The sequence below is a fragment of the Octopus bimaculoides genome, chromosome 5, assembly GCF_046866305.1.
Source record: "Octopus bimaculoides isolate indiv1 chromosome 5, ASM4686630v1, whole genome shotgun sequence".
In the NCBI taxonomy this organism is placed as follows: Eukaryota; Metazoa; Mollusca; class Cephalopoda; order Octopoda; family Octopodidae; genus Octopus; species Octopus bimaculoides.
In genome coordinates, this window is record NC_142932.1 from 51925097 (window position 1) to 51950420 (window position 25324).

The following is a 25324-nucleotide window of genomic DNA, read 5'->3' on the forward strand; positions in this document are numbered from 1 at the left end:
AGGTATTATGAGATGTTTGAGGCCGTAAATAAATAAAAAATCTCTATCTTATCTGCATCTTGGAGATTTCGTCGTAGTATGTCAGCGAGATAATTTAGAATGGGTTTCTCATTTATATATAGCCAGAACCTGAAGACCTTAAGGAAAAACTACGAAAGAGAGAGAGAGGATGGAGGGGTAGACAGAGGCATGGCGGGAGAAAAGATCATCATCATCATCATATATATATATAAAGAGAGAGAGAGAGAGAGGGGGGACCAGTCAAGCAGCACATCACGCTGTAATTCTTGGGCTGAGAAATCAACACTTAAAAGCCATAATTTTAAGGAGCGATAAGAATTTTTGAATAAAGGAAAATGGGTAGGGGTGGGTAGGTACCGCCAGCGAGTAGATAGGGCTCTTAATTGTAGATTTTAAATATTTGAGAGACAACAATGCATAAATCGTAATTTTTAAAAGAGCAATGAATTCTAGGTGATTAGAATATAACGTAGCATGAATTTAGGAAGCTTAGAAAATGAATAAGCATGAATTTAAGACAACAACTGAATTCAATTGAATTTCATGGAGAGAAACAAGATAAATATTAGAGGGCAAACTAAAGCGCGAAGGTATTATGAGATGTTTGAGGCCGTAATATGTATATATATATATATGTATATATATGTATGTGTGTCTGTATATATGTATGTGTTGTATGTATGTGTATGTGTGTGTGTACGTATATGTGTATACATATGTATGTGTGTGTATGTATATATGGATAGGTATACGGGTAAAGTGTATGTATGCATATGTATACGGGTAGTATAGTATAGTAAAGAGAAATAAACAAAATAATTAATTAATCTAGTGGAAATCCACAGGAGAGCAATAAAAATAGAAAATTAAGGAGTTATCTCCCCTATAATAACAAAGACGAAAGCTAACGATATCCTAAAGACCTAATAATAGTTATGTATGTGTTTTTTCGTGTTTTGTTCGAAAGGTAACCACTCCTGAAGAAGTGCCAAACGTCTAAATCCAATGGACCAGTCACTGGATAAGTTTGGCACTGAAATGTTAACATAGAGTGGTGAATAAATCGATATATCGAATTTGAAGTCTCTGTCTCTTTTGAATATGAAAATTTAAAAGTTTAAAAACCTTATGATATATATATATATATATATATATATATATATATATATATATATATATATATATATATAAATATATATATATATATATATATATATATATATATATATATATATATATATATATAAATATATATATATATATATATATATATATATATATATATATATATATATATATATATATATATATATATATATATAGGCAATGACCTATATATACGTTAGCACGCCGGGTGAAATGCTTAGCGGTATTTCGTCTGCCATTACGTTCTGAGTTCAAATTCCGCCGAGGTCGACTTTGCCCTTCATCCTTTCAGGGTCGATAAATAAAGTACCAGTTACGCACTGGGGTTGATGTAATCGACTTAATCCCTTTGTCTGTCCTTGTTTGTCCCCTTTGTGTTTAGCCCTTTGTGGTCAATAAAGAAATATATATATGTGTGTGTGTGTAGATTTGCATGTTTTGTTTTATGTATGTTTTCTCATGCATATAGTTGCATGTCTAGACATGCTCATATATACTTAAATGGTAAATTTCTGGAAAGTTTTACAGATCTTTACAGTTCCACTGATGTATGTATAGTGCACTGTTTAACAGTTTTATATTTGCACCACTTCAGTTTTGGAACACTCAAACAATTTCACTTTTCTTATAATTTTGCTTCTGGTTGCCAACCACATACAATCCCATTGAGAAGAGGAAAGCTTAAAGCAAAATAACAAAGTATTTAGAGTAAGAAGTATTTATTTCTATATTATCTACAGAGGGCTAAACATAGAGAGGACAAACAAGGACAAAGGTATTAAGAAAATTACATCAACATCAATGTGTAAAAGGCAAAGTCAACCACAGCAGAATTTGAACTCAGAACATAATGGCAGACAAAATACCACTAAGCATTTCACCCAGCATGCTAACAATTCTGCCAGCTCGCTGCCTTTAGAGTAAGAAATATTGGTTTCAATTGGTGCTTATTTTATCAACCCCAAGAGGATGAATGGTAAAGTCAACCTCAACAGAATTTGAACTTAAAACATAAAGAAGGATGAAATACTGCTAAGCATTTTGCTCAGCATGCCAAGAATTCTGCCAGCTCACCATCTTTAGAGCAAGAAATATTAAAAAATGATCCTCCAAGCAGAGAAAAATTCAATGAAATATCATTGGTTCTGATTGGCTGCTTGGTGTATGGAAATGAAAAAATGCTAGGGGCAAACCACTTTCGCCTGCTATTTCTAACAGATTGAGTGAAAGAAAAGAGTAAGAAGAGGTGTTAAAAGGTGAAATTGTTAAATTTAGGGTCAATAAAGCATCAACTGAAATGAAAAGCTAATATATGTAGTGTGAAAGTGTATTAGCACCTATTTTGTTAGTACTCTTGAAGAAATGAATCAGTAAAATAACTTACTTATAACTTTTATTGTGAATATGAGATCTGAAGTAGCTCCTTGCCGACTACAACGAATTTGAATTTTGTCATGTTCCTTGGTGATAAAAGGGAAAGTGAGAAAAGTAACCTTGTGTTTGTTAGAGCAGTTACTTTTTGTTCCTTGAAAAAGCTTATTCTCTGTAGAGTGAGGAAAACTGTTCACACATTCCATATAAGAGAACAAATAGGTATTATTTGTAGATTTCCAAGAGACCTTAACACGAGGAAAATTGCATTGAAGAGTGACTGGTTTGGATAAAATAGCTCTTATGGTTGATTCATGTGGCACAATTTCATTTTCTGGAAAAAATAAAATAAAATATAAAATAAACAAATAAAGAACTAAAATCAATGGAAAAAAAATTAAGAAGGGTGATTAGGTATTTTTAGTTTGTTTTAGACATTACAATGAATAAAATGTTGGAGAACTGCCTCTATGTATGTATACTGATTATTAAGGAAAAGAATTATTTTTTTTTAATGAAAAAGCTTAATGAAAGAAAAAGAATCTTTGAACCAGAATCCAGAACTTTGCCTTTTCTGTCTTTCCAGGGTCGATAAAATAAAATTTCAGGTAATTACCAAAGTCAACAGTATTAACTACCCCTTCCACCTCAAAACAGCTGGTTTAGTGTCTCGACTTTGCCTTTCATCTTTTAAGGGTCAATACATTAAGTACCAGTGAAATACTGGGGTTGATGTAATCGACTAGTCTCCTCTCCCCAAATTACAGGCCATGTGCCTTTAGTAGAAAGGATGATAATAATTACAACAACAACAACAACAACAACAATGATGATGATGATAATAATAATAATAATAATAATAATAACAATAATAATTATAATTACTAGCTGGACCTGTGAAAAATTCACAGGAAACATGAAAAATGTAAGCATCTGTAAACTGTGTACTGGTGCCATGTGAACTGTTTCTATATTATGGCAGTTACAGAATATAGAAAGATGTATAAAGCTGATAAGTATATAATCCAACAAAAATATTTCAGTTATGCAAATGTAAACGCAATTACTATTTAGCTTTAAAATACTTTGTACATATTCAAAGAACCTTCTTGGTTTAGTGGTACGGAATGTTCTGGTATTCTTTTATTCTTATACTTGTTTCAGTCATTTGACAGTGGCCATGCTAGAGCACCATCTTTTAGCTGAAGAAATCGACCCCTGGACTTATTCCCTGTAAACCTGGTGCTTATTCTATCAGTCACTTCTGCCGAACAGCTAAGTTACAGGGATGCAAACACACCAGCATTGGTTGTCAAACAATGGCAGTGGTGGGACAAACACACACACATAAAAATATTTTATATATATATGATGGGCTTCTTTCAGTTTCCGTCTACCAAATTCACTCACAAGGCTTTGGTCAACCTGAGGCTATAGTAGAACACATTCTTTAAAATATAGAATTGAATTTTGTGTAGCCACCTGTTGGCAACTTTTCTCCTCCACCCATTTTATAGGGAGTATTACCCATTTTTCTGGGTTCTTTTCACAGCTATACCTCATTTGAAATTTGCATTAGTTTTTGTATGAAAAAGAAAAGGAAGATGGGGAGGCTTGTTTGTAGTTTGTAGAGAAAATGTTAAATGTGCCTGAAAAAATATGGTCTTTCCCCACCAACTAAAAGACACGAAGAACTATGAAAGAAGGCAAATAAGTACTGGGGGTTGGGGAAAGAAGAAAGAAGTAACAGTTGATCGTTCTAGAATTCTCAGAATAAAAACATGAACACCTGAAAGACTTTCCCTCTATTCATTACTAAATGTCTTTCCCTCTTCTTCATTGTTAAAAGTAAAGAAGCTAGAAAAGATTGATTGTATTTTAGTCTAATTGTCGTTATAAATGACTGAGGTTTTCCTTTCTCTGTCTCTGTCACTTTAGTCCTTTTCTCTATGGTTAAGAGAGTGAAGGTATGTAGCTCAGTGGCTAGGGGTTATTTGGCTCACAATCATAAATTCATGAGTATGACACCCTGCGGTATGCTGTGCAGTCCACCTAACTGGCAAAAATGAGTTATAGTTGTAATTCAAAGGGGCCAGCCTTGTCAGATTCTGTGTGAGACTGAATCTTCCTGAGAACTACCTTACGGTATGAATGTCTGTGGAGTACACAGTCACTAGCACATTAATTTTACAAGAAGACTATTCGTTGATCATATAAACAAGAACCTCTTCGTCATAACCGATGGAGTGCCATTTTTTAAGAGAAAGAAAAGGAAATGTTCCATATTGTAAAGCAAAAATGTCATGTGTTTAACATAAGCAGTGAAAGCTAAGATGAAATAATTGCTATTCCATTGTGTATTTGCCCTTGACTCATGCTCAGTCTGAGAACAACAGCTTGCGCATCGGTGTTATCTGAGGCTTGCCCTCCAGGTCTGTGAGATCCACAAATGCTGTTGTTAGGACTGGATTAAAACCCATAGTGGCCCTAACGGCTAAAAAGATTTTCCTGCCCCTATATAGGATCTTTTTTCATTTTCTTCCAACCACTTGAAGGTTTATCTTGCTCTGGTCCACTCAGCTGGTCAAAATGAGTTGTACCTGAAATTCAAAGGGGCCAGCCTTGTCATATTCTGTGTGAAGCTGAAACTCCCTGAGAACTACATTAATGATATGCATGTCTGTTGAGTACTCAGTCACTTGCAAGTTAATTTTATCCTCGTGTGGTAACGAAAAGTGAAAGTGACATCCATTACTTGTGTTTATGTTTCTATTTATCTAATTTTCTTTGGATCTATGTATCTACTGTCTCTCACTTTCTCTTTCACTTCCTCTGTGTCCCTCCTCTCTTTCGCTTTTAATTTAACAATGTGTGTATGTATCCATCTATCTACTTTTTTTGCGATGTGATAAGCATTTATAATCATAAAATGAACACCATCACCACTCACTGTCTTTTTCAGTCTCTCTCTTTCTCTCTTTCCATAAACAACCTTGCCTGGACTTGTGCCTCGGAAGGAACTTGCTAGGTGCAATTCTATGGTCATTCATAACCAAAGGGATTCTTTACCCTTTTTTGTGCCAATTATTAGTATCATTATTATGTGACTCAGTTAGAAAGGAGGAAAATGGCATTCATGAACTCTTCCTGGTCCCCAAAACTGGAAGCGGGAAAAAGATGGGCTGTTACTTTCAAGCCAGGCTAAAGTCCTGATTCAAATGCTTCCATTAGATTTGATTGCACTAAAGGCACTCAAGGGTTGAATGATGGTATTAAAAATCAGGTGATAAATTAATTCTGCTACTCAATTCAATAACTATTGTCACCTCTTTGAGTGCTGTTAATTGAATATATATCAAATTCAACTTACCACTTGAGTAAGAAATGACTGTGAACAGTAATAATATAATGCTTTGTTGCAACATCATCTGCAATAGAAGAATAAATTATGAGTGATTAATTTAATTGACTAAATGGCATTTGCAACAGTAAATATTATCTTTTAATAATTACATTTAATAGAATTATAGATTCTAGAGATTCATTTTAATAATATTTATTACCATCCTCCTTCTCCTCTTGTTCCTCCTTATCATCATTTAACCCTTTAGCATTCAGATTATTCTACCAAATATAATGCTTATTTATTCACATTGCTTTTAACTAATCATGCATTATTTTGTAGCTTTGAGATTTTGATGAGGTAACTGTTAATTTCTAGAATGATATTGTAGGATTGGTGTGAGGGGTCAGACATGACTAGTTTGCACATAAAACAGAGAGAATATTTTGACTGGATATGGCTGGTTTAAATGCCACAGGATTAATATCCTTTTTTGTTTCCATGTATGGGTTGAGCGAGTTTATTTGAGGTGGATTTCTATGACTGGATGCCCTTCTTGTCACCAGCCTTCATCTGCTTCCAAACCAGGTAATATAATTATTTACAACTATCATGCAACGCTCAAGGCAGGACACAAAAACATACACATATTCACATACACAAGCACATTTCTTTACAACCCCCAAAACTTCACTTTGACTCAAAAGAAGTCAAAAGGTCCATATATACAAAGTTTCTAGGAATCCTTACTGATGAAAATATGAATTGGAAATTGCACATTCTAACAATAGAATCCAAAATATGGACACAACTTGGAATAATCTGTAGGGGACTTAAGTTTTTGGACAACAAAGCGATGAAAATGTAATATTTTTCTTTTGTTAATCCATATTTAATATAAAGTAACCTAGCTTGAGGTAGTGTCAAGAAATTAAAATTAAGTAAACTTCATACTTCACAAAAACATGGTGTCAAGATTATATCAAAGGCTCCCAGGGGATCCCACTTTTGTCCTTTAATGCTTGATAATAAAATGCTAAACATTTAGCATGGCTGTGTGGTTCAGTCCCATAGTGTGGCACCTTGGGCAGGTGTCTTCTACTATAACCTCAAGCTGACCAAAGCCTTGTGAATAGATATGGCAGACAGAAACTGAACAAAACCAGTTGTATATATATATATATATATATATATATAAGTCTCCAAGATGCAGATAAGATAGAGATTTTTATTTATTTACGGCCTCAAACATCTCATACCTTCGCGCTTTAGTCTGCCCTCTATTATTTATCTTGTTTCTCTCCATGAAATTCAATTGAATTCAGTTTTTGTCTTAAATTCATACTTATTCATTTTCTAAGCTTCCTAAATTCATGCTACGTATATATTCTATTCACCTAGAATTCATTGCTCTTTTAAAAATTACGATTTATGCATTGTTGTCTCTCAAATATTTAAAATCTACAATTAAGAGCCCTATCTACTCGCTGACGGTAAACCGCCCTCACACCCCCTCCACCGGAAGTGCATTCCTGTCATCCTGTCATCCTCGGCTGTCTCCCGGAACCCATCTAGTGGCCTTGGCCATCCTCTCCCCTACCTTTGGGTAGCGCATTAAGTTTGAGTAATGTTTGCAGGTTGTAGGTACTGTTTTGCTTATGAATTCTTCCAATTGCAAGTTTTCTTTTCAGGTACACGACACTGCTTTTCCCCTTCCCAGGCTACAGGCCCACACCCCCAACACCCATACTGTTAGGATTGGCACTCTCAACGTCGGCACGCTGAAAGGTAGATCTGGTGAAATTGTTGAGATGCTTGAACGGAGACGCGTAGATATGTGCTGCATCCAGGAAGTAAGATGGAGAGGAGGTTCTGCGAGGTTCCTCACAGGCAAAGAACACAGGTACAAGATTTTCTGGGCAGGGAACACTGACGGGGTCGGGGGCGTAGGAATACTTCTAGCGGAGAAATGGGTGGATAAGGTAATCGAGGTCGTTAGAGTAAGTGACAGAGTACTTAAGATCAGACTAGTGCTTCATCATAGATTAGCTACTGTCATCTCAGCCTATGCACCTCAACCGAGGCTACCAGATGGTCTGAAAGATCAATTCTATGACACCCTCTTGCAAACTACCTCGTCGACGAGTGACAGGGACCTTCTCTTTGTGGCTGGAGACTTCAACGGTCATGTCGGACGTCGTGCTGGAGGCTTCCATGGCATACATGGAGGCTATGGCTTCGGTTCCCGCAACGAGGAGGGAACCAGACTGCTGGAGTTCTGTGATGCAACCGATCTTATGGTCTGCAATACCAACTTCAGGAAACCTGCCAGTCACCTAGTCACCTACCGCTCCGGCAGACACTCTAGCCAAATCGACTACATCCTCGCCAGAAATAGGGAAAGAGGGCGGCTTATAAATGCCAAAGCCTACCCTGGCGAAGAATGTACCCCACAACATAGATTAGTAGTTAGCGACTTTGGGATCAAGGCAAAATGGGTGCCCAGAATTAGACAGGCTTGGAGGAGAAGGGTGTGGAAGCTTAAAGACCCTGCAAACGGACAGAGACTTAGAGACAAGTTACTTGAAGCATTTAACGAAATAGAAGGGGATATAGCATCATACAACGTGGAAGACAATTGGAGATTTCTGCGGGACAACCTGTTGAAAGCCACCGACCAGATTTGTGGGTGGTGTAAGGTCCCCTCCCGACCCAGAGTAACGTGGTGGTGGAACAAGGAGGTAGACAGGGCTATTAGACAAAAGAAACAGGCTTGGAAGGACTGGAAGAACGGTGGTAGCAGGGAATTGTACCAATGTGCCAGAAGGGAGGCTAGGCGACAGGTTTATTTAGCCAGAGGGGAAGCAGATAAGGAAAGATTTGCCAATGTTCTGTGCCGTGAGGACCAAAGACTCGAGGTATTTCGTGTTGCAAGACAGTGTAGGAGAGAGAATAGTGATGTTGTAGGAGAGAAATGTGTTCGCATGGATGATGGTACGCTTGCATTAAATGAGGATGCAAAGAAAGAGGTCTGGAGATGCCACTACGATAGATTGCTTAATAAAGAGAATGAATGGGAGAAAGAGAGCCTGCCGTATGTCGACCCAATAGAGGGACCAGCTATCCGAGTTGATAGTACCAGGGTAGATAAAGCAATTAAGAGTATGAAGACCGGGAAAGCCCCCGGCCCATCAGGAATCACTGCAGAGATGCTCAAAATATCTGGCAGTGTTGGCTATAGCCTAGTCACCCGTATTACGAACCAGGTGATACACGAAGGAGTCATACCCAATGACTGGTGTAGCAGCATCATAGTCAACTGCTACAAAGGTAAAGGTGACGCTTTAGATACAAATAATTACAGAGGCATCAAGCTGTTAGATCAGGTTATGAAAGTTACAGAGAGGGTCATAGCCCAACTAATTAGGGAGCAAATCAATTTAGATGAGATGCAGTTTGGGTTCGTGCCAGGTAAAAGCACTACTGATGCCTTATTTCTAGTGAGACAGTTGCAGGAGAAATACCTAGCTAAGGATAAACCTCTGTACCTGGCTCTCGTTGACATGGAGAAAGCCTTTGACAGGGTCCCCTGATCCCTTATCTGGTGGTCAATGAGGAAACTTAGGATAGAAGAATGGTTAGTGAGAGCTGTGCGAGCCATGTACAGAGATGCTGCCAGTAAGGTGAGGGTTGGAAATGAGTACAGCAATGAATTCCGGGTAGAGGTAGGGATCCACCAAGGTTCCGTCCTCAGCCCCCTCTTATTTATCATAGTCCTCCAGGCAATCACAGAGGAGTTCAAGACAGGTTGCCCCTGGGAGCTCCTCTATGCTGATGACCTTGCCCTAATTGCGGAGTCACTATCAGAACTAGAGGAGAAGTTTCAGGTGTGGAAGCAAGGTCTAGAATTGAAGGGCCTTAGAGTCAAGCTAGCTAAAACCAAAATCCTAATAAGTAGGAAGGTAGATAAAACACAAACCCCTTCAGGTAGATGGCCCTGCTCAGTATGTAGAAAAGGAGTAGGTAGTAACTCTATAAGATGTACCCGGTGCAAGCTATGGACACATAAGAGGTGCAGCAACATCAAAGGCAGGTTAACTAGCAAGTTAGTTTTTGTTTGTGGCAGATGTTCAGGTGCAATAAAGACTGTAAACAAACAGGAAACAACTTCTATCTCATTCCAGGGTGAAAAACTAGAGGTAGTCTATAGCTTCCGCTATCTGGGCGACCAAGTTAGTAGTGGGGGTGGGTGCGCTGAAAGTGTAGCTGCTAGAATAAGAATAGCCTGGGCAAAGTTTAGAGAGCTCTTACCCCTGCTGGCGACAAAGGGACTCTCACTCAGAGTAAAAGGCAGACTGTATGATGCATGCGTACGAATAGCCATGCTACATGGCAGTGAAACATGGGCTGTAACTGCTGAGGACATACGTAAGCTTGCAAGGAATGAAGCCAGTATGCTCCGTTGGATGTGTAATGTCAATGTGAATACCCGTCAGAGTGTAAGTATCTTGAGAGAAAAGCTGAACATTAGAAGCATCAGTTGTGGTGTGCAAGAGAGACGATTGCGCTGGTATGGACATGTGGTGAGAATGGACGAGGATAGCTGTGTGAAAAAGTGCCACACCCTAACATTTGAGGGAACCCGTGGAAGAGGTAGGCCCAGGAAGACCTGGGCTGAGGTGGTGAGGCAAGACCTTCGTACATTGGGCCTCACCGAGGCGATGACTACTGACCGAGACCTTTGGAAATGTGCTGTGCGTGAGAAGACCCGGCAAGCCAAGTAAGATCGTTGCCAGTGCCCCTGGACTGGTTCTTGTGCGGGTGGCACATGAGATGCACCATTTTGAGCGTGGCCGTTGCCAGTACCGCCTGACTGGCTCCCGTAGGATTTTCGAGCGAGATCGTTGCCAGTGCCCCTGGACTGGCTTGTGCGGGTGGCACATAAAAGACACCATTTCGAGCGTGGCCGTTTTCGTGCGGGTGACACGTAAAAGCACCCACTACACTCTCTGAGTGGTTGGCGTTAGGAAGGGCATCCAGCTGTAGAAACTCTGCCAAATTAGACTGGAGCCTGGTGTTGCCATCCGGTTTCACCAGTCCTCAGTCAAATCGTCCAACCCATGCTAGCATGGAAAGCGGACGTTAAACGATGATGATGATGATGATGATGATCAGTTTGAATAAGAGCTATAACGCGATCCATCGTAAAAACTTGTTTAATGACCTTTCATATGAGAATTTTGTTGCTACGTTGATAACAGGTATAATATTTTTACCAAATATTTGGTAGAGATCTAAATATGCATATATATATATATATATATATATATATATATATTTGAATAAAGGAAAATGGAGAAACTGGCATATGGACACCAATTTATTAGAACATAATTCTGAACAATATTAAACTTAATTTTGCCTGAATCAATTTAAGCAATTAAATTAAATTAAATTTCCATATTGGATATCATTAATTAGGTATTCCATCAGGTGAAGAATTTGATAGACTCAAATATGTGCGTTTCAGCAACCAATGTATTTAAAATAAAACATTACTTTTGTAAATGCTAACTTGTTTAATGCATTTGTGCACATGTGTGTGTAATGTGTTGAAAAACAAAAACAAAATATCCGTTAGTTAGCTTAAACGATATTTCAATACGATTACTTTAAACTAGAAGCTTAAAAAAAAAACATTATTCCTAAATGAAACTATCACTTATGATAGATCAAAATGTCATTAAAATATTTAACCACTTAAGAAATTTAATTATAAGTTATCCAGTTGCAGTCTAGAAATTATAGTTAAATAATAAATTATTATTATTATAATTTTTTTATTTTAAAAACGATAGTTATGTATATGTAATATTTACATTGCCTACTTGTACTCGTGTGTTAATGTGTTGAAAGCTACTAAAGGATGATGAATCAAAACTGCTAACAAATGACCATAGTTAAATATTACGTCATCAATATTTGTACACAATATGATTGTTTTCGTATAGTGTGAACAGATATACAGGCTCGTATCACAGATATATAGGCTCATGATGCCTTGATTCATCAATTCATTATTTTATTTACATGAATTTATGAGAAACCCTGTGAACAAAATGATACAGTTTTCCAAAATGGAGGTGAACACCTTTCTCCATGTGATTGGCTTGAGAAATTGTTAAGATACTAGGATATTTTTCTATTTTGATAAACTTTAATTTTTGAAATGCTGGCTGCCAAACCATCTAGATCCCCTACTTTTCTTAACATGAAACCAATGGTAGCCTTAATTCACAAATAAAGAAATATATATATATATATATATGTATATCTATCTATCTATCTATCTATCTATATATATATATATATATATATATATATATATATATATATATATATATATATATATATATATATATATATAGAATAATTAAATTAGGCAGCGGTTTAGCAATCTATCACCAAAAAGGAAAACAATAATTGTTATTAAATATGACTGAGGGTAGAATTAATACATTTCTAAATCTCTCAAGAGATTTATGCAGTAGTGATATGATGAAGCAGTTGTATGCTGTCAACTTAATGTGACAGTCCCCTGCAGGGAATAATACTACTGTTGGTTAGACCTAGGAAGCTGCACTGCTTCCTGTCGGCCTTAACACATTTCCTGTGTCCTTATGTTTACAAGGGGGAGACAAGCACCTCCACTTAGCTAAGCCTGCATCCAGAGACATGTTTCTGAGTCTTTGCTCATCATCAGTCTGGAGTAGCATGACCTGCTAGTCGAAGATGCCTGTCAAGCTCTTGTAAACATATAATGATTCTAGTGAAATACATTCTCCCCCTTGTAAAGATAAGGACACAGGAAATGTGTCAAGGCTGACAGGAAGCAGTGCAGCTTCCTAGGTCTAACCAACAATAGTATTATTCCCTTCAGGGGACTGTCATATTAAGTTGACAGCATACAACTACTTCATGACTGAGGGTGTTAGAACACATACAATGCTATAAATAAGTGCTAAAGCACTCTGATGCTGCAGTCAATGCACATAATTGTATACATACGTACTGACAGCGACCATGAATGGCAAAACCTCTTTCACTCACGAATGACCATAGGATTGAACATAGAAAGTACCCCTTCGAGGCACAAGTTTGGGCAAGGCTGTATGTGAAAGGCCAGTATATCAGTCTTCCATCTTCATGCCACCAATGTTGTCAAAACGAAAGACAATGGCCAATAAAGTAGCTTGGCACCAGTGACATGGAAACTCATTTCTACAGCTGAGTGAACTATTCTATAGGTACATTTAATTGGGTGCATGTTTTCAGTCCTGAGACCTCAAATGAAGAATCTCTGGGTTGTTTCACAAATTTCACTTTATACCAGTATTTCACAACCACTTTTTTTTTTTTACTTGTGGACCCTCTTTGATTCCTATTTTATTTGGATGGACTCTCACTGCCATTTGATGTTAAAAAAATCCCATTATACTTTTATAAGGAAATATTATTTGGAATCGTACAAAAATAATTACTGAAATATTTTGTGTATTGTAGAAGTATAAGCAATTTATTGCAGATAAATTTTAACAACAAAATCTCATATGGACCCCCTAGGGCCATATCGACCCCCAATGGCCATATGAGATGAGAACCACAGCTCTACAATTTGACTGAATGAGAGTCAGTTTGCTTTGTTATTTCTAGGAGAACCCAGTGTTCATAGGCTTTCATACAAATCTGTTGTTATGTAGCTCTGTGCGCCTCTGATAACAGGAACAAATTCAAAAAAGTATACATACAGCCTTGATATAAGAGCTGTTTGTTTTTCTTTAGTTCTCGATAGATGTCTACCTTTTCCCCCAATTATTGGTGAGACATTCACATCTACTAGGCAGCTGATCTGATGACAGTACATGATTTTTGCCTCTTGTATGTATGCACATGTGTAAGCATGGAAACAATGATGAGAACAATTGTATGTGCCAGTTCTATAATGCCCCTCTTTCTCTTCCATCCCCTCTTTTACTTCTCCTCCCTATCTCATTATCTTTCATGTTAGTTACATGTAAATACTCCTTCATTCATCTATTTTCACTTACAGAGTTAATGTGTGTGCAACCATATGCATTTTACTCACATTTTTATTAAAGCAGGCATATACGCGTGCACCACACACACACACACACACACACACACACGCACGCACACATACACACACATGCTCTTACACGGACAAAATATTCTACTTGAAGTAGTAACCAAATCTCCCACACATCACACTTCTACTATTTGAAAAAAAATTAAATTGTTAGGTACAAATGTCCTAAATACACTGTCTGAAAAAAATAATTTAAAAAAACAACAGGATGGTCACAGCTTTTCAGCTTTGATTGTTTACTCAATCTGTAGTAACTCAGGAAGAGCTGAGGATAGGGAAACACTTACAACAACAAGAACAAAAATAACGACAGCAGCAGCAGCAAGAAACAAGCATACACAACAGATGAAATGAATATGTTTACATGTGACGATACACATCCTAATCAGGAAGCCATGTGATAATTTCATTTAAATCTAAATTTCTATTCTAGAATTCATTAGTTCTAGAAAAAACTATTTTCCTCTGATTTTCCACACAGCCTTTTCTCCCTCCCTCCACTCTCCCCCTCTCCTTTATCTATCTATTTATCTATCTATTTCTGTGCATATAAGATCAATATATATAAAAGTATATATAACAACAATACTAGCATTAAGCTTTAACACACTATCTTAAAGATGGCCAAAGAGTAGTTTGCTTTATGAGACAGTTGAGGGAGGCTAAATTTTTGTTTGTTTTATCTGTCACATTTTATTATTTGTATCCTTGACTGCCAAGACAACACAATTTTATCACATGTTTTGTTTATACTAAATGTAGTGATGATGTTCTCCCATCTCTACACTTCCTTCTCTGTCTATGTCATGCCAGCACCCTTACTACTTCTCTGGACTCAAAGACAGAAGTGAAGATGCAACAATTTACCATTTTATTTTCAAACAACCCATGTTGACAGAGCTACAGACCTTACCAGGTTAGCACTTCATACAACATTTTCTACTCCACATATGTATTTATCAACTTTCATTTAACAACCAACCCATCCTTACAACACCCAAGATGTGTATGTCTTTATAATGTTAGTAAAGAATATATACAAAGATCTTCTAATATACGGTGGAGAAACAGCCCACGTTGAATACCTTCTTAATCTGAGGAATAGAAATAACACTGTAAGCAACAATTATACTGACTGTAATGATATTAATCAAAATAGAAATATGAATAGAAATGAAAATAAATATTGTGATTGCAAAGTTAGAAATAACTGTTTGTTTAATAATTATTGTAAACAAAACGTGTTATATAGATGTAGAGTGAAATCTGAAGGTAAGAGTTTCTTTTACATCGGTTCAACAGAAAACTATTTTAAAAAACGTATCGCTAACCACAGTTAAACCTTTAATAATAAAAATAAGCTGTCTTATACTAACCTTAGCGAATTTATTTGGGACTTGAAGGACAAGAATAAAATGTTTACTGTGGAGTGGGAAATAATAAGCAGGGCTGGTACCTATAAAATTGGAAATACCTATTGTTTTCTCTGTGTGGAAGAGTTATTCCAGATCTTAAATTCTAGACGTAGTCTCCGTGACACCAAAAAAGAGGTTGGGTTATAGGTTATCCTGTATGCATACCTGTAAATATGCTTTCAAAAGCTGCCATTAAATACAATGTAAAGGTTACTAGGACTATAAATTAGATGGGTATCTCAGGATTGAAATATTAAAAATTATAACTAAAAAGATTAGATAATTCTTAGTAGATATATTAATGTTAAAATATAAAATAAATGGTAATTATGAATATAAGGTTTTATTTACAAGTAGCTGTATTATATAAAGGTTACTAGGACTTTGATTTAAGTATGTGTCTCAGGAATTTGTGATCATTATTATTTAAAAAAAATAATAGGTAATATTACGTTAAAGATACTAAGTATTAATTTGATAATGATTTAAATTTTTATTATTTTGATTTGTTAACGTTAATGCTTTCCTCAGTTAAGATCATTTGTATCTGTTCTCACTATTATATAACTAAACATATTGTGCACAAATGTTGATGACATAATATTCAGCTATGGTAAATAGTAAGCAACTCGATACATCATCATCTCATAGCTTTCAACACATTAACACACACACATGCACAAATATATAAAAAAAATATTACACATACACAGCTATGGTTTCAATTATGAAATTATAATTATAATTTATTATTTAACTATAATTACTAGAGATTGCAACTGGGTGACTTATAACAAATTTCGTAAGTGATTAAATACTTTACTGACATTTTGATCTATCATAAGTAATAATGTAAATTAAGAACAATGTTTTTAGTTTCTAGTTAAAGTAATTGTATAGAAATATCGAATAAGCTAACGACTATTTTTGTTTCTCAACATATTACATACGCACGCTCACAAATGGATTGGCAAAACTAAATTTGTACCCCTCCCCCCAAACACCCCTTTTTTTATTTAATTTTTTTTACACAAACCCCCGTTTTCGGCTACGAAGAATATGAATCTGAAAAAAATTGGCAAAAATCGGCATTTTGACATTCCCCCCCACCCCCTAAATTCTTCATTTTTAACTTTTTCAGAATTTTTGTTTTCAAATATGCAGAAAAATACAGAGATTATGATTCTAAAAAAAATTTCAAAAAAATTTTCTACTAAGAATTAAGGTTAGGGTTACGGTTAGGGTTAGGGTTAGATTACCAATACATTGGAACATAACTCCTTTCTATTAAATTCTTCCCCTGACGAAGTGTCCAATTAGCTATATTCAATATGAAGCTTTAATTCAATTTAATTTCTCAAATTGAATTAATTGGGCATGGAGGCAATTGTAGGTGCTTTGAGTTTGTTTTTGTTTGGAATTGAATATGTTTTAATAAACTGATGTCTATATGTCAATTTCTCCGTTTTCTTTTTCTCATACATAAACGATATATTCACATATATTCATATATATATATACACATACAAAAAACAAAATAATTAAAGATACTCTCAAAATGCAGACTCTACAAGGAAATACGAAAAATTGAAATCTCACTTACATAGCCGAAATAACCAGCTTGATAAAAACCAAATGCTGCTTCTAAAATAATTCACATACAACAGAAATAAAGTATCAGCAGCAGGAAATGAAACAAGAGAATAATTATGAAAATAGTTGCATCCCATAAAAACCACAAAAATCATAAAAAGCAATCTGTAAAACACTACACCATGGAAGTAATGTTTCCGAAACTCATCCCAGAACGATATCATGAAACCCCTACTTCAGATAACAAATAAAATAATGAGATAACACAGCTGGTAAACCACTTCTATTAAACACTTTACAAAAACGAAAACATACAAAGGCATGCTGAAAAGTTCCTAGCTATGGGTAAAGAAAATACAGGAGGATCAGTTAATTATGATTTTATCCAACATATTCCCCTCGCAGATCAACACATTTATTACAATGGTCCTTCAGTTTTTCTAAGCCCTGTAAAAGAATTCAGAAGTTTGGACCTCCAACCAGATCTTTCGTAATATTTTTAAAGCCAGGAACTTTTCAGCACCTCCTTGTAGTTCATCAATTCAGAAAATTTTGTGTGGTTGGCTGTTTTTTGTTTGAATTTTTTTGTTTGTTTCATGTTTGAATGCATGGCAGCAGCCTGGTGGCTTTGATCCATTAGACTTGAATTTAAGTATTTAAGGAATGGAACGTACAATTTCCTGTAAGTTGGATCACTTCATGGTTCCAGCAGATAAAATAGAAAAGGCATTGCCCTGGAGGATAGTGAGGGAGCTGTACTGGAACAGTCACTCTGACCCACAGAGCTCGCATTTGCAAATAGCCTTCTCTGCCCCGATAGCATAGCAATGAGCAGAGATATGGTGTGGGGGCTGAGAACTTTAGAGATCTCCACTGCTATAGACTTGATCATAAACCTGTCAAAGATTGACCGATACCTTGACAGTTTGCTTTTCTCATTCTGACAAACAGTGAGGCCTGGGCTGATAGCTGACCACACTAAGTTGCCACTAGAAAAGGTATCACAGCATGTAGCATTACAGATGAGGAAGCCTGCTGTCATGGAACAGGAAAATTGTCATACTGCCTGACCTTTTACCGTCCCCTCAGTCTAGCCCCATTGGCTTGAGCTGGCAAGGGCCGCCTGCAGCATCTAGGCCATGCTTTATGATTTTGTTAAGGGTGGCATGGTGTGGAAGGTGGCCAGCACTATGATGGCATGAAAGAATCCACAGAAGATTACACAGCAACATTAACGGGGGTCACAGATCTGGAGGCCAAGCCCCAGGGAAATGCTGATGCACAGACAGTCACTCAGCCTCTTCACCACCACCAAAAGGGAGAGAGAGAAAAGAAAAACACAAAGAAGCAACGAAACCTGAAACAAAATGCAAAATATGTATGTTCTGTCCAAATTATGGCTTTAACCCATTCTGTCTATCAAATATCAGAACAGTAGTTATATCAAGGCAAGGATGCTTTTATGGGTGTGAAACTTTTAATAATTGACAAGTCCCTTAACCCCTTGGAGGTCGTTGCAGTGCTGCAGCCATGCAGCATACCAAGAGCGAGAAAGCCTGATGGAGCCCATCTCTCTCCAGGCTAAACTCATTTCTACAGCTAAGTGGACTGGAACAATGTGAAGTGAAGTGTTTTGTTCAAGAACACAACGCCTCGCCCGGGCCAAGAGTCAAAACCACAATCTTACGATCATGAGTCCAACACCCTAACCACTAAGCTACATGCCTTACACGTTTGGGTTTGCTAAATCAGCTTGAGGGCTCAAGGTGAGGCTGAACTCAAGGGCTACTCCAGGTGGCACGCATTCTCACTATGTCACTGTACTGTATTAGAAATGCATTTAGGGATAGCTAGAACACAAAAGCCTCTGGGTTTGATATCACTCACTTTAATTTAAAACACCTACGGTCTTAAAGAATTAAGGAATCACAACACTCACTGACCTATATGGTCATATAGGTCAGTGAGTGTTGTGAATAATAGGCCAACTTGCTCACGGCTCGATCTGTTTGACATAGTAGTAATGATCTCTCGGATCACAATGTAATGTCTTAGAAAAAGTCATGTTGGATGATGTGGTGTCGTGTTCCTAGTACATAGGAAACAGACGGGATGGTAACAGCTGGAATGTCTTTGATTATAAATTCACTCGATCAGGACTGATCTGAGGTTAAACAATAACAACAGCAGCAGTAGCAGCGCCAACAACAACAACAGCTACTACTACTACTACTTGTAACAAAGACAGCCTTTACGTCAGGCATGAACAACTAGTTTCGAGATGACTGCAGGAGACACATATTTCTATTTGGCAGACGATAGTTTTTCATTAGACGTGCCATTTAGAAAGTCCTTCACGCCGCAGGTTGCCTTTGACTGCTCTGCATAACTATTCAAGCTGCTAGAAATAGCAGCTAAATGTCCCTCACATTGTACGCTACTGTCATAAATGAAGAGCGCATTGTGTAACAGGGTCTTGGATGCAGACTATTTGAAAGAAGACAGGACAGTCACAGTTTGCACCTCTTTGCTTATAGGCATGTTCAATTAGAATTAGTGCACGGCTGGATCTGTTCAATTTGGTTCACAGATTTTTTTTATTAATTTTTTTTTAGCTTAAACTGTTTGAAGGCCAATAACCCAGAACCCGGAAATTGAGAAAAATATTTCGAAATTCATCAAACGAAATTTATTAGGTGGGGGCGTGGTTCAGTCCCAGTGCCTGGCACCTTGGGTAAGTGTCTTCTACTATATCCTCAGGTCGACCAAAACCTTGGGAGTGGATTTGGTAGATGGAAACTAAAAGAAGCCCATCGTGTTTATATATATATATATATATATATATGTGTGTGTGTGTGTGCCTGTCTGTCTGTGTCTGTGTTTGTCCCCAACCAATGCTTGACAACAGATGCTGGTATGTTTATGTCTCCGTCACTTAGCTGTTTGGCAAAAAGAGATCGATAAGTATTAGGCTTGAAAACAAATAAGTTCTGGGGTAGATTTGTTCGACTAAAAGTCCTTCAAGGCGGTGCCCCAGTATGGCCCCAGTCAATGACTGAAACAAGTAAAAGATAAAAGATACTCCACAAACCATTCATAGTTTAACTTTTACTTGTTCCCCTCATAAGAGAGCGGTCATACTGGGGCACTGTTTCCTTGAAGAGTTTAGTCCAGTGTTGAATTATCGATCCCAGTACTTTTTAAGCTTATTATATCGGTCCATTTTACCGAACCGCCAAGTTACAGGGACGTAAACACACCAACACCGGTTGCCAAGCGGTCGGTGACGGACAAACACAGACACAAAGCCATACACACACGTACGTACACACATACATACATATATACGATAGGCTTCTTTCAATTTCCGTCTGTCAAATCCACTCACAAGGCTTTGATCAGCCTGAGACCATAGTAGAAAACATTTGCCCAAGGTACTACGCGGTGGGACTGAGCCCCGAACCATATGGTTGGAAAGCAAGCTTCTTACCACATAGCCACGCCTACACCCATGAATAATAAAAAAACTTAAGCTATTTTGTGTACTGTAGAAGTATAAAGCACAAATCTTATCAACAAAATCTTACACGGATCCCCAAGGATCATATGGACCCTGGGTTAGTCGAATAAATCGACCCCAGCACTTGTTTTTAAGCCTAGAATTTCTTTTATTGGTCTCTTTTTACCGAACCACCAAATTACAGAGACGTGAAGTTTACAGTAAACAAACTACGGTGGGGTGGGGAGAACACACACGCACACACACAAACACGTGCACATGCAGTCAGAAGCGTGGCTGTGTAGTAAGAAGTTAGTTCCTCAACCACTTAGTTCGGGATTCAGTCCCACTTCGTGGCACTTAGGTTAAGTATTTTCTTTTATAGCCTAAGACGACCAAAGCCCTTGGCAAGCGAAAAATGAATAATGCACGTCATGTGTGTGGGGGGGAGAGGGGGAGGGCGTGGCTGTGAGGTACGAAGTTTGTTTTTCAACCACATGGTTCCAGGATCGATCCACTATGTGACAACTTGGGCAAGTGTCTTCTACTATAGCCTGAGGCGACCACAGCTTTGTGTGTGGATTTGGTAGAGGAAACTGTAAGAATCCGGTCGTATATATATGTGTGTGTGCGCGCGCGCCTTTGGATCTGTGTTTGTCCCCCACCCCACCGCTTGACAACCGGTGTTGGTCTGTTTACGTCTCCGTAATCTAGCAGTTTGTCAACAGAAACCGATAGAATGAGTACTAGGCTTAAAAAAATGTCCTGGGGTTGATTTGTTCGACTAAAAATACCTTTCATGGCAGTGCCCCAACATGGTCGAAGTCAAATGACTGAAACAAGTATAGTATAATATATATATATAAACAAATAGTAAATGAGTATATGCATATATACGTGCAGGTATGTGCATACCGACATCCACCTGTATGTATAGGTGCATATCTGGGTACAGGACATTGCAAACAAAACGTAGACGAGAAAACACACAAGCCACATAGAGAACATTCTTCTTCATCAGCTACCCCCGTTTTAACACCGGCGTTTCGAAGAGCTGGGCAGGACGCATCGCTAAAACGGCTCTTCCCATGGACCGCAAATTAAATTTGTATACACAAATTAAACCTTGCCATGGAGGAATGTAGTGGCGGACAAAAAACAAGACAGGAAAACAAACAGAAAAGGCTATACGGCCAGACGGGAAAAATTATGTGTATGAACGCTGTGAGGCACGAACTTGAAAGTGGGGACGAAGTAAGTTCGCGTGTTTGCTCGGCGATAGCCAAGGAAGAAAAGGATTATTGACCGGAAGCATGTGACCATGCCGGTGTAAGGGGAAGAGAGAGAGAGAGTGGTAGAGGGAGAAACAAAGGGAGGAAGTAGAAGAATAGGTGAGCAGCGAGAGGAAGAGAGGAAGTACGATGGGGGAAAAAGGAGATACGTAGTAGTAACAGAGGAAGAACGAGAGGGGTAAAGAGAGATACGTAGTAGTAAAGAGGAATATATATGTTTCTCTGTGTGTTTGTGTGTGTGTGAGATAGAGTAGCGTCACGCGTAACTGTGGCCGCAATCTAATTATGGAAACAAGCAAAATATAAAAGATACGACAGGCTTGTTTAAGATTCCGTCTTTCAAATCCACTCAGAAGACTTTGAAGGGCCTGGGGTTATAGTAGAAGTCCCTTACCCACAGTACCACGTGCTGGGACCGGACCTGGAACCATGCTGTTGAGAAGCAAACTATTTACCACACGGATAAACATCCCTGCGCCTGTTCGTACATACTTTTATGCAGATGACATCACCGCCATTTCTTTCCACCACTCCTTAGACACAGTAACACAAATCCTGAACGTCAACGTCAAGCAATTAGACTGCTGACCTCAATAAACAACCGGCGTTAAGTAACACGTGCCACATCCCCTGTCCCCGTTCTTAATAATAAGAAGAAAAAAATCATCACTTAACAAACAAACTTACACATACTACGAAGACAAAAAAATTAGGATAGAAATTGGTTGCAAGCATCTCTATAACACTTGCATCAGACATAAAGCAAAACGAAGAAATAAAGAAGATATATAGGAAATAGAACAAAACAGCGCACAAAGATGCGTTGCTCACAGTCACAATATCGAACTGATGCAGAGAAACACGCATACACGCGCACACAAACACACCTATCTATCTATCTATCTATCTATCTATCTATCTATCTATCTATCTATCTATCTATATATATATATATATATATATATATATATATATATATCTGTCTGTCTGTCTACCTTGGTATTGGTATCTCTCTAACTCTCTCTCTTTCTCTTCCTATGTATATATATATATATATATATATATATATATATATACACACACACACACACACACATATATATATATATATATACAATAACAATAATTCTAGGATAGAATTTATAACTATTTAAAACATCGCTACGTGCGTTTCCCCAAATCACATGATTTTAACATCAGAGTCGGTATCATTAGTACAGTATAGTCCGTATTATTTGTGGGTTGATCATCATCATTGATTCCTCATGCAATACTGCATTATTGGATGAATCACAGAGGGATGTCTATCCCTTCCTTCCAGTATGAAGGCCAATCTAGCTATGCGGCTATTTCTGTATGTACTCAGGGAAAGTAGGTGATAGATTTATTTGCTATTCATTTAGAATGAATAGCAAATAAATCCAACACCACTACACACACGTCCATACCCATATTGCTATCATTCCTATCCAACACCACCACACGCACCTCCTTACACCTAAAAATATAATTATGCTGTAACATAATGAACAGACTACACATCAGAACATTTCATGACAAGTCATACAAGACATTCGATCGATCGTGAACTATATAAAACATCTATCTTGCCACTGCAAATCATAACAAACCACAAAAGGCACAAAATAATAACACTTCACATTATCACATGTTATTTAATGACCACACTCTGAACTTGTGCTTCTCAACAATTTTTTTGTATATCTACATATATAAATTCATATTTTACCTGGGTGGACCCTCGTAGTCATTTGATGGTTTTAAAAAATCCTATTATATTTTTATGATTATATATTACTAGCTGAGCTCCTGTTTGTAGTTTGAAAGTAAAAAGTGAAACTTACTATAATTTTCTTAAAGAATTTTCTTATAGACAACATTGTCACTGTAGATTCCTTTCAAACCCTTATACTTTGTGTCCAAAGCCAATATATGCACATTGTTCCCAGAACCAAAGCCAATACATATGTACATTGTTCCCAGAACCAAAGCCAATGTATTCTCATTGTTCCCAGAACCAAATAGGGCTTCCGTTATTTCAGTCCACTATGGGTTGGTTGTCATAGTGATGGAGTAGTCTGGCTTTCCAAACTCTCTCACCAAAGTCATTCCTGTAAAACCGAGGAGAACCAGTAAGTGATGGCGAAAGCAAGGGCCCTGGAACAGGGTGTGCAGTGGGTGCACCTGCACCTCCTGGAATTTTCAGGTGGTGCAAGATCAAAATTTGCACTCCCCTACATAATTTTACCAGTTTCAAAAAATAGTGTCTAAAAAATTAAGATGCTTGAAGTTAGTTGAAGTTAGATTTCGTTTCAAAACAACAAAGAACAAAAATAGATAAATATATTAAAGTGATGAAGCTGGGCTTAAAATTCCCAAGGGAATTTATGACTACCAATTGTAAGTGATTGCAGGCTAACCCCGAAATTACCTAATTTGCGAAATTCCATCAAGAAATGTATTCGACAATTTCAGACTAATCTATATAAAAAGGAAATAATATTATACGCATTACCTATCGTCATCCTGACGCAGTTAATCACAAAGATCACTTCAGAGGTGTTTTATCGCTCATAAGTCGAACCCTAGCTGAGGCCAGCACACGGACCAATGTACTTTTAACAGGGGTCTTTAATTTTACTAGTCGTAGCTGATCTGAGGGTTATATCCAGCCTGGAACTAAGCAACCGAAGAGGAGGGATATGAACGCTCTCCTCGATACCACTAAAAACTTTTCTATACAACAAATCATTACCCGTCCAATTAGGGAAAATAACATACTCGACCTAGTTTTTACCATTAATACAGACTTCATTCACAATGTTCAGGTCATTCCCACAGCTATTTCCAGCCAAAGCATTATGCAATTATCTGTATATGGTACAAATATGGCAACACACACAAATAACCTCAAGCATGACTCACTCATCATGAACTTGAGTTTCAGGAAAGCCGATCGGAGCTGAAATCCGCAAAAGAAATTGGTCTCAGAGTACTAGCAATCTCAGTATTAACGTGGGAATGAAGTTTTTGTATGAAAAGCTAATCAAGATCTGTCGAAAGCATGTCCCAAATAAACGCCTTTTCCCACAAAAATTTGATTCCACGATATAGACAGAAAATAATACATAAAAGAACCAAACACATAACCACATTGGCTCTGTAATGGATCAAAATGCATCATATGCAAATGATCGACCACAAATATCTACATTTTTGGGTCAAGAATATAATGCACTTTCTCAACCTATAGTTAACAAAATAGTACATAATCCAAACGAATTCTTTGATCCCTAAAACTCAAGCGCAGAGACACATCTTAAAATTAATATCATGGAAGATGACATACTTGTAGCTATTAATGATTTAGATTAAAACTCAGCATCTGTATCAGATGGTATCCCAGTTATATTGCTAAAGAACGTGCAAAAACCGCCCCATGAAATCATTAAAGGT

At 37.4% G+C, this 25324-nt stretch overlaps 1 protein-coding gene across 6 annotated transcripts in view; it reads right to left on the reverse strand.

Annotated features, from left to right (window-relative positions):
* The window catches only part of LOC106880610 (uncharacterized), a 141839-nt gene that overhangs the window by 97806 nt on the left and 18709 nt on the right, over positions 1-25324 (reverse strand). For 4 of the 6 annotated variants that reach the window (XM_089352261.1, XM_089352259.1, XM_089352263.1 and 1 more), the window contains exons 2-3: positions 5909-5966; positions 2552-2872 (exon numbers count right to left, since the gene is read on the reverse strand). In XM_089352261.1, the coding sequence (XP_089208387.1) occupies positions 2552-2872; positions 5909-5966 (379 nt within the window). Of the gene's footprint in view, positions 1-2551; positions 2873-5908; positions 5967-17066; positions 17173-25324 lie in introns of those variants that run through there. The other 2 variants (XM_052967798.2, XM_089352260.1) reach the window with 2 other exon arrangements.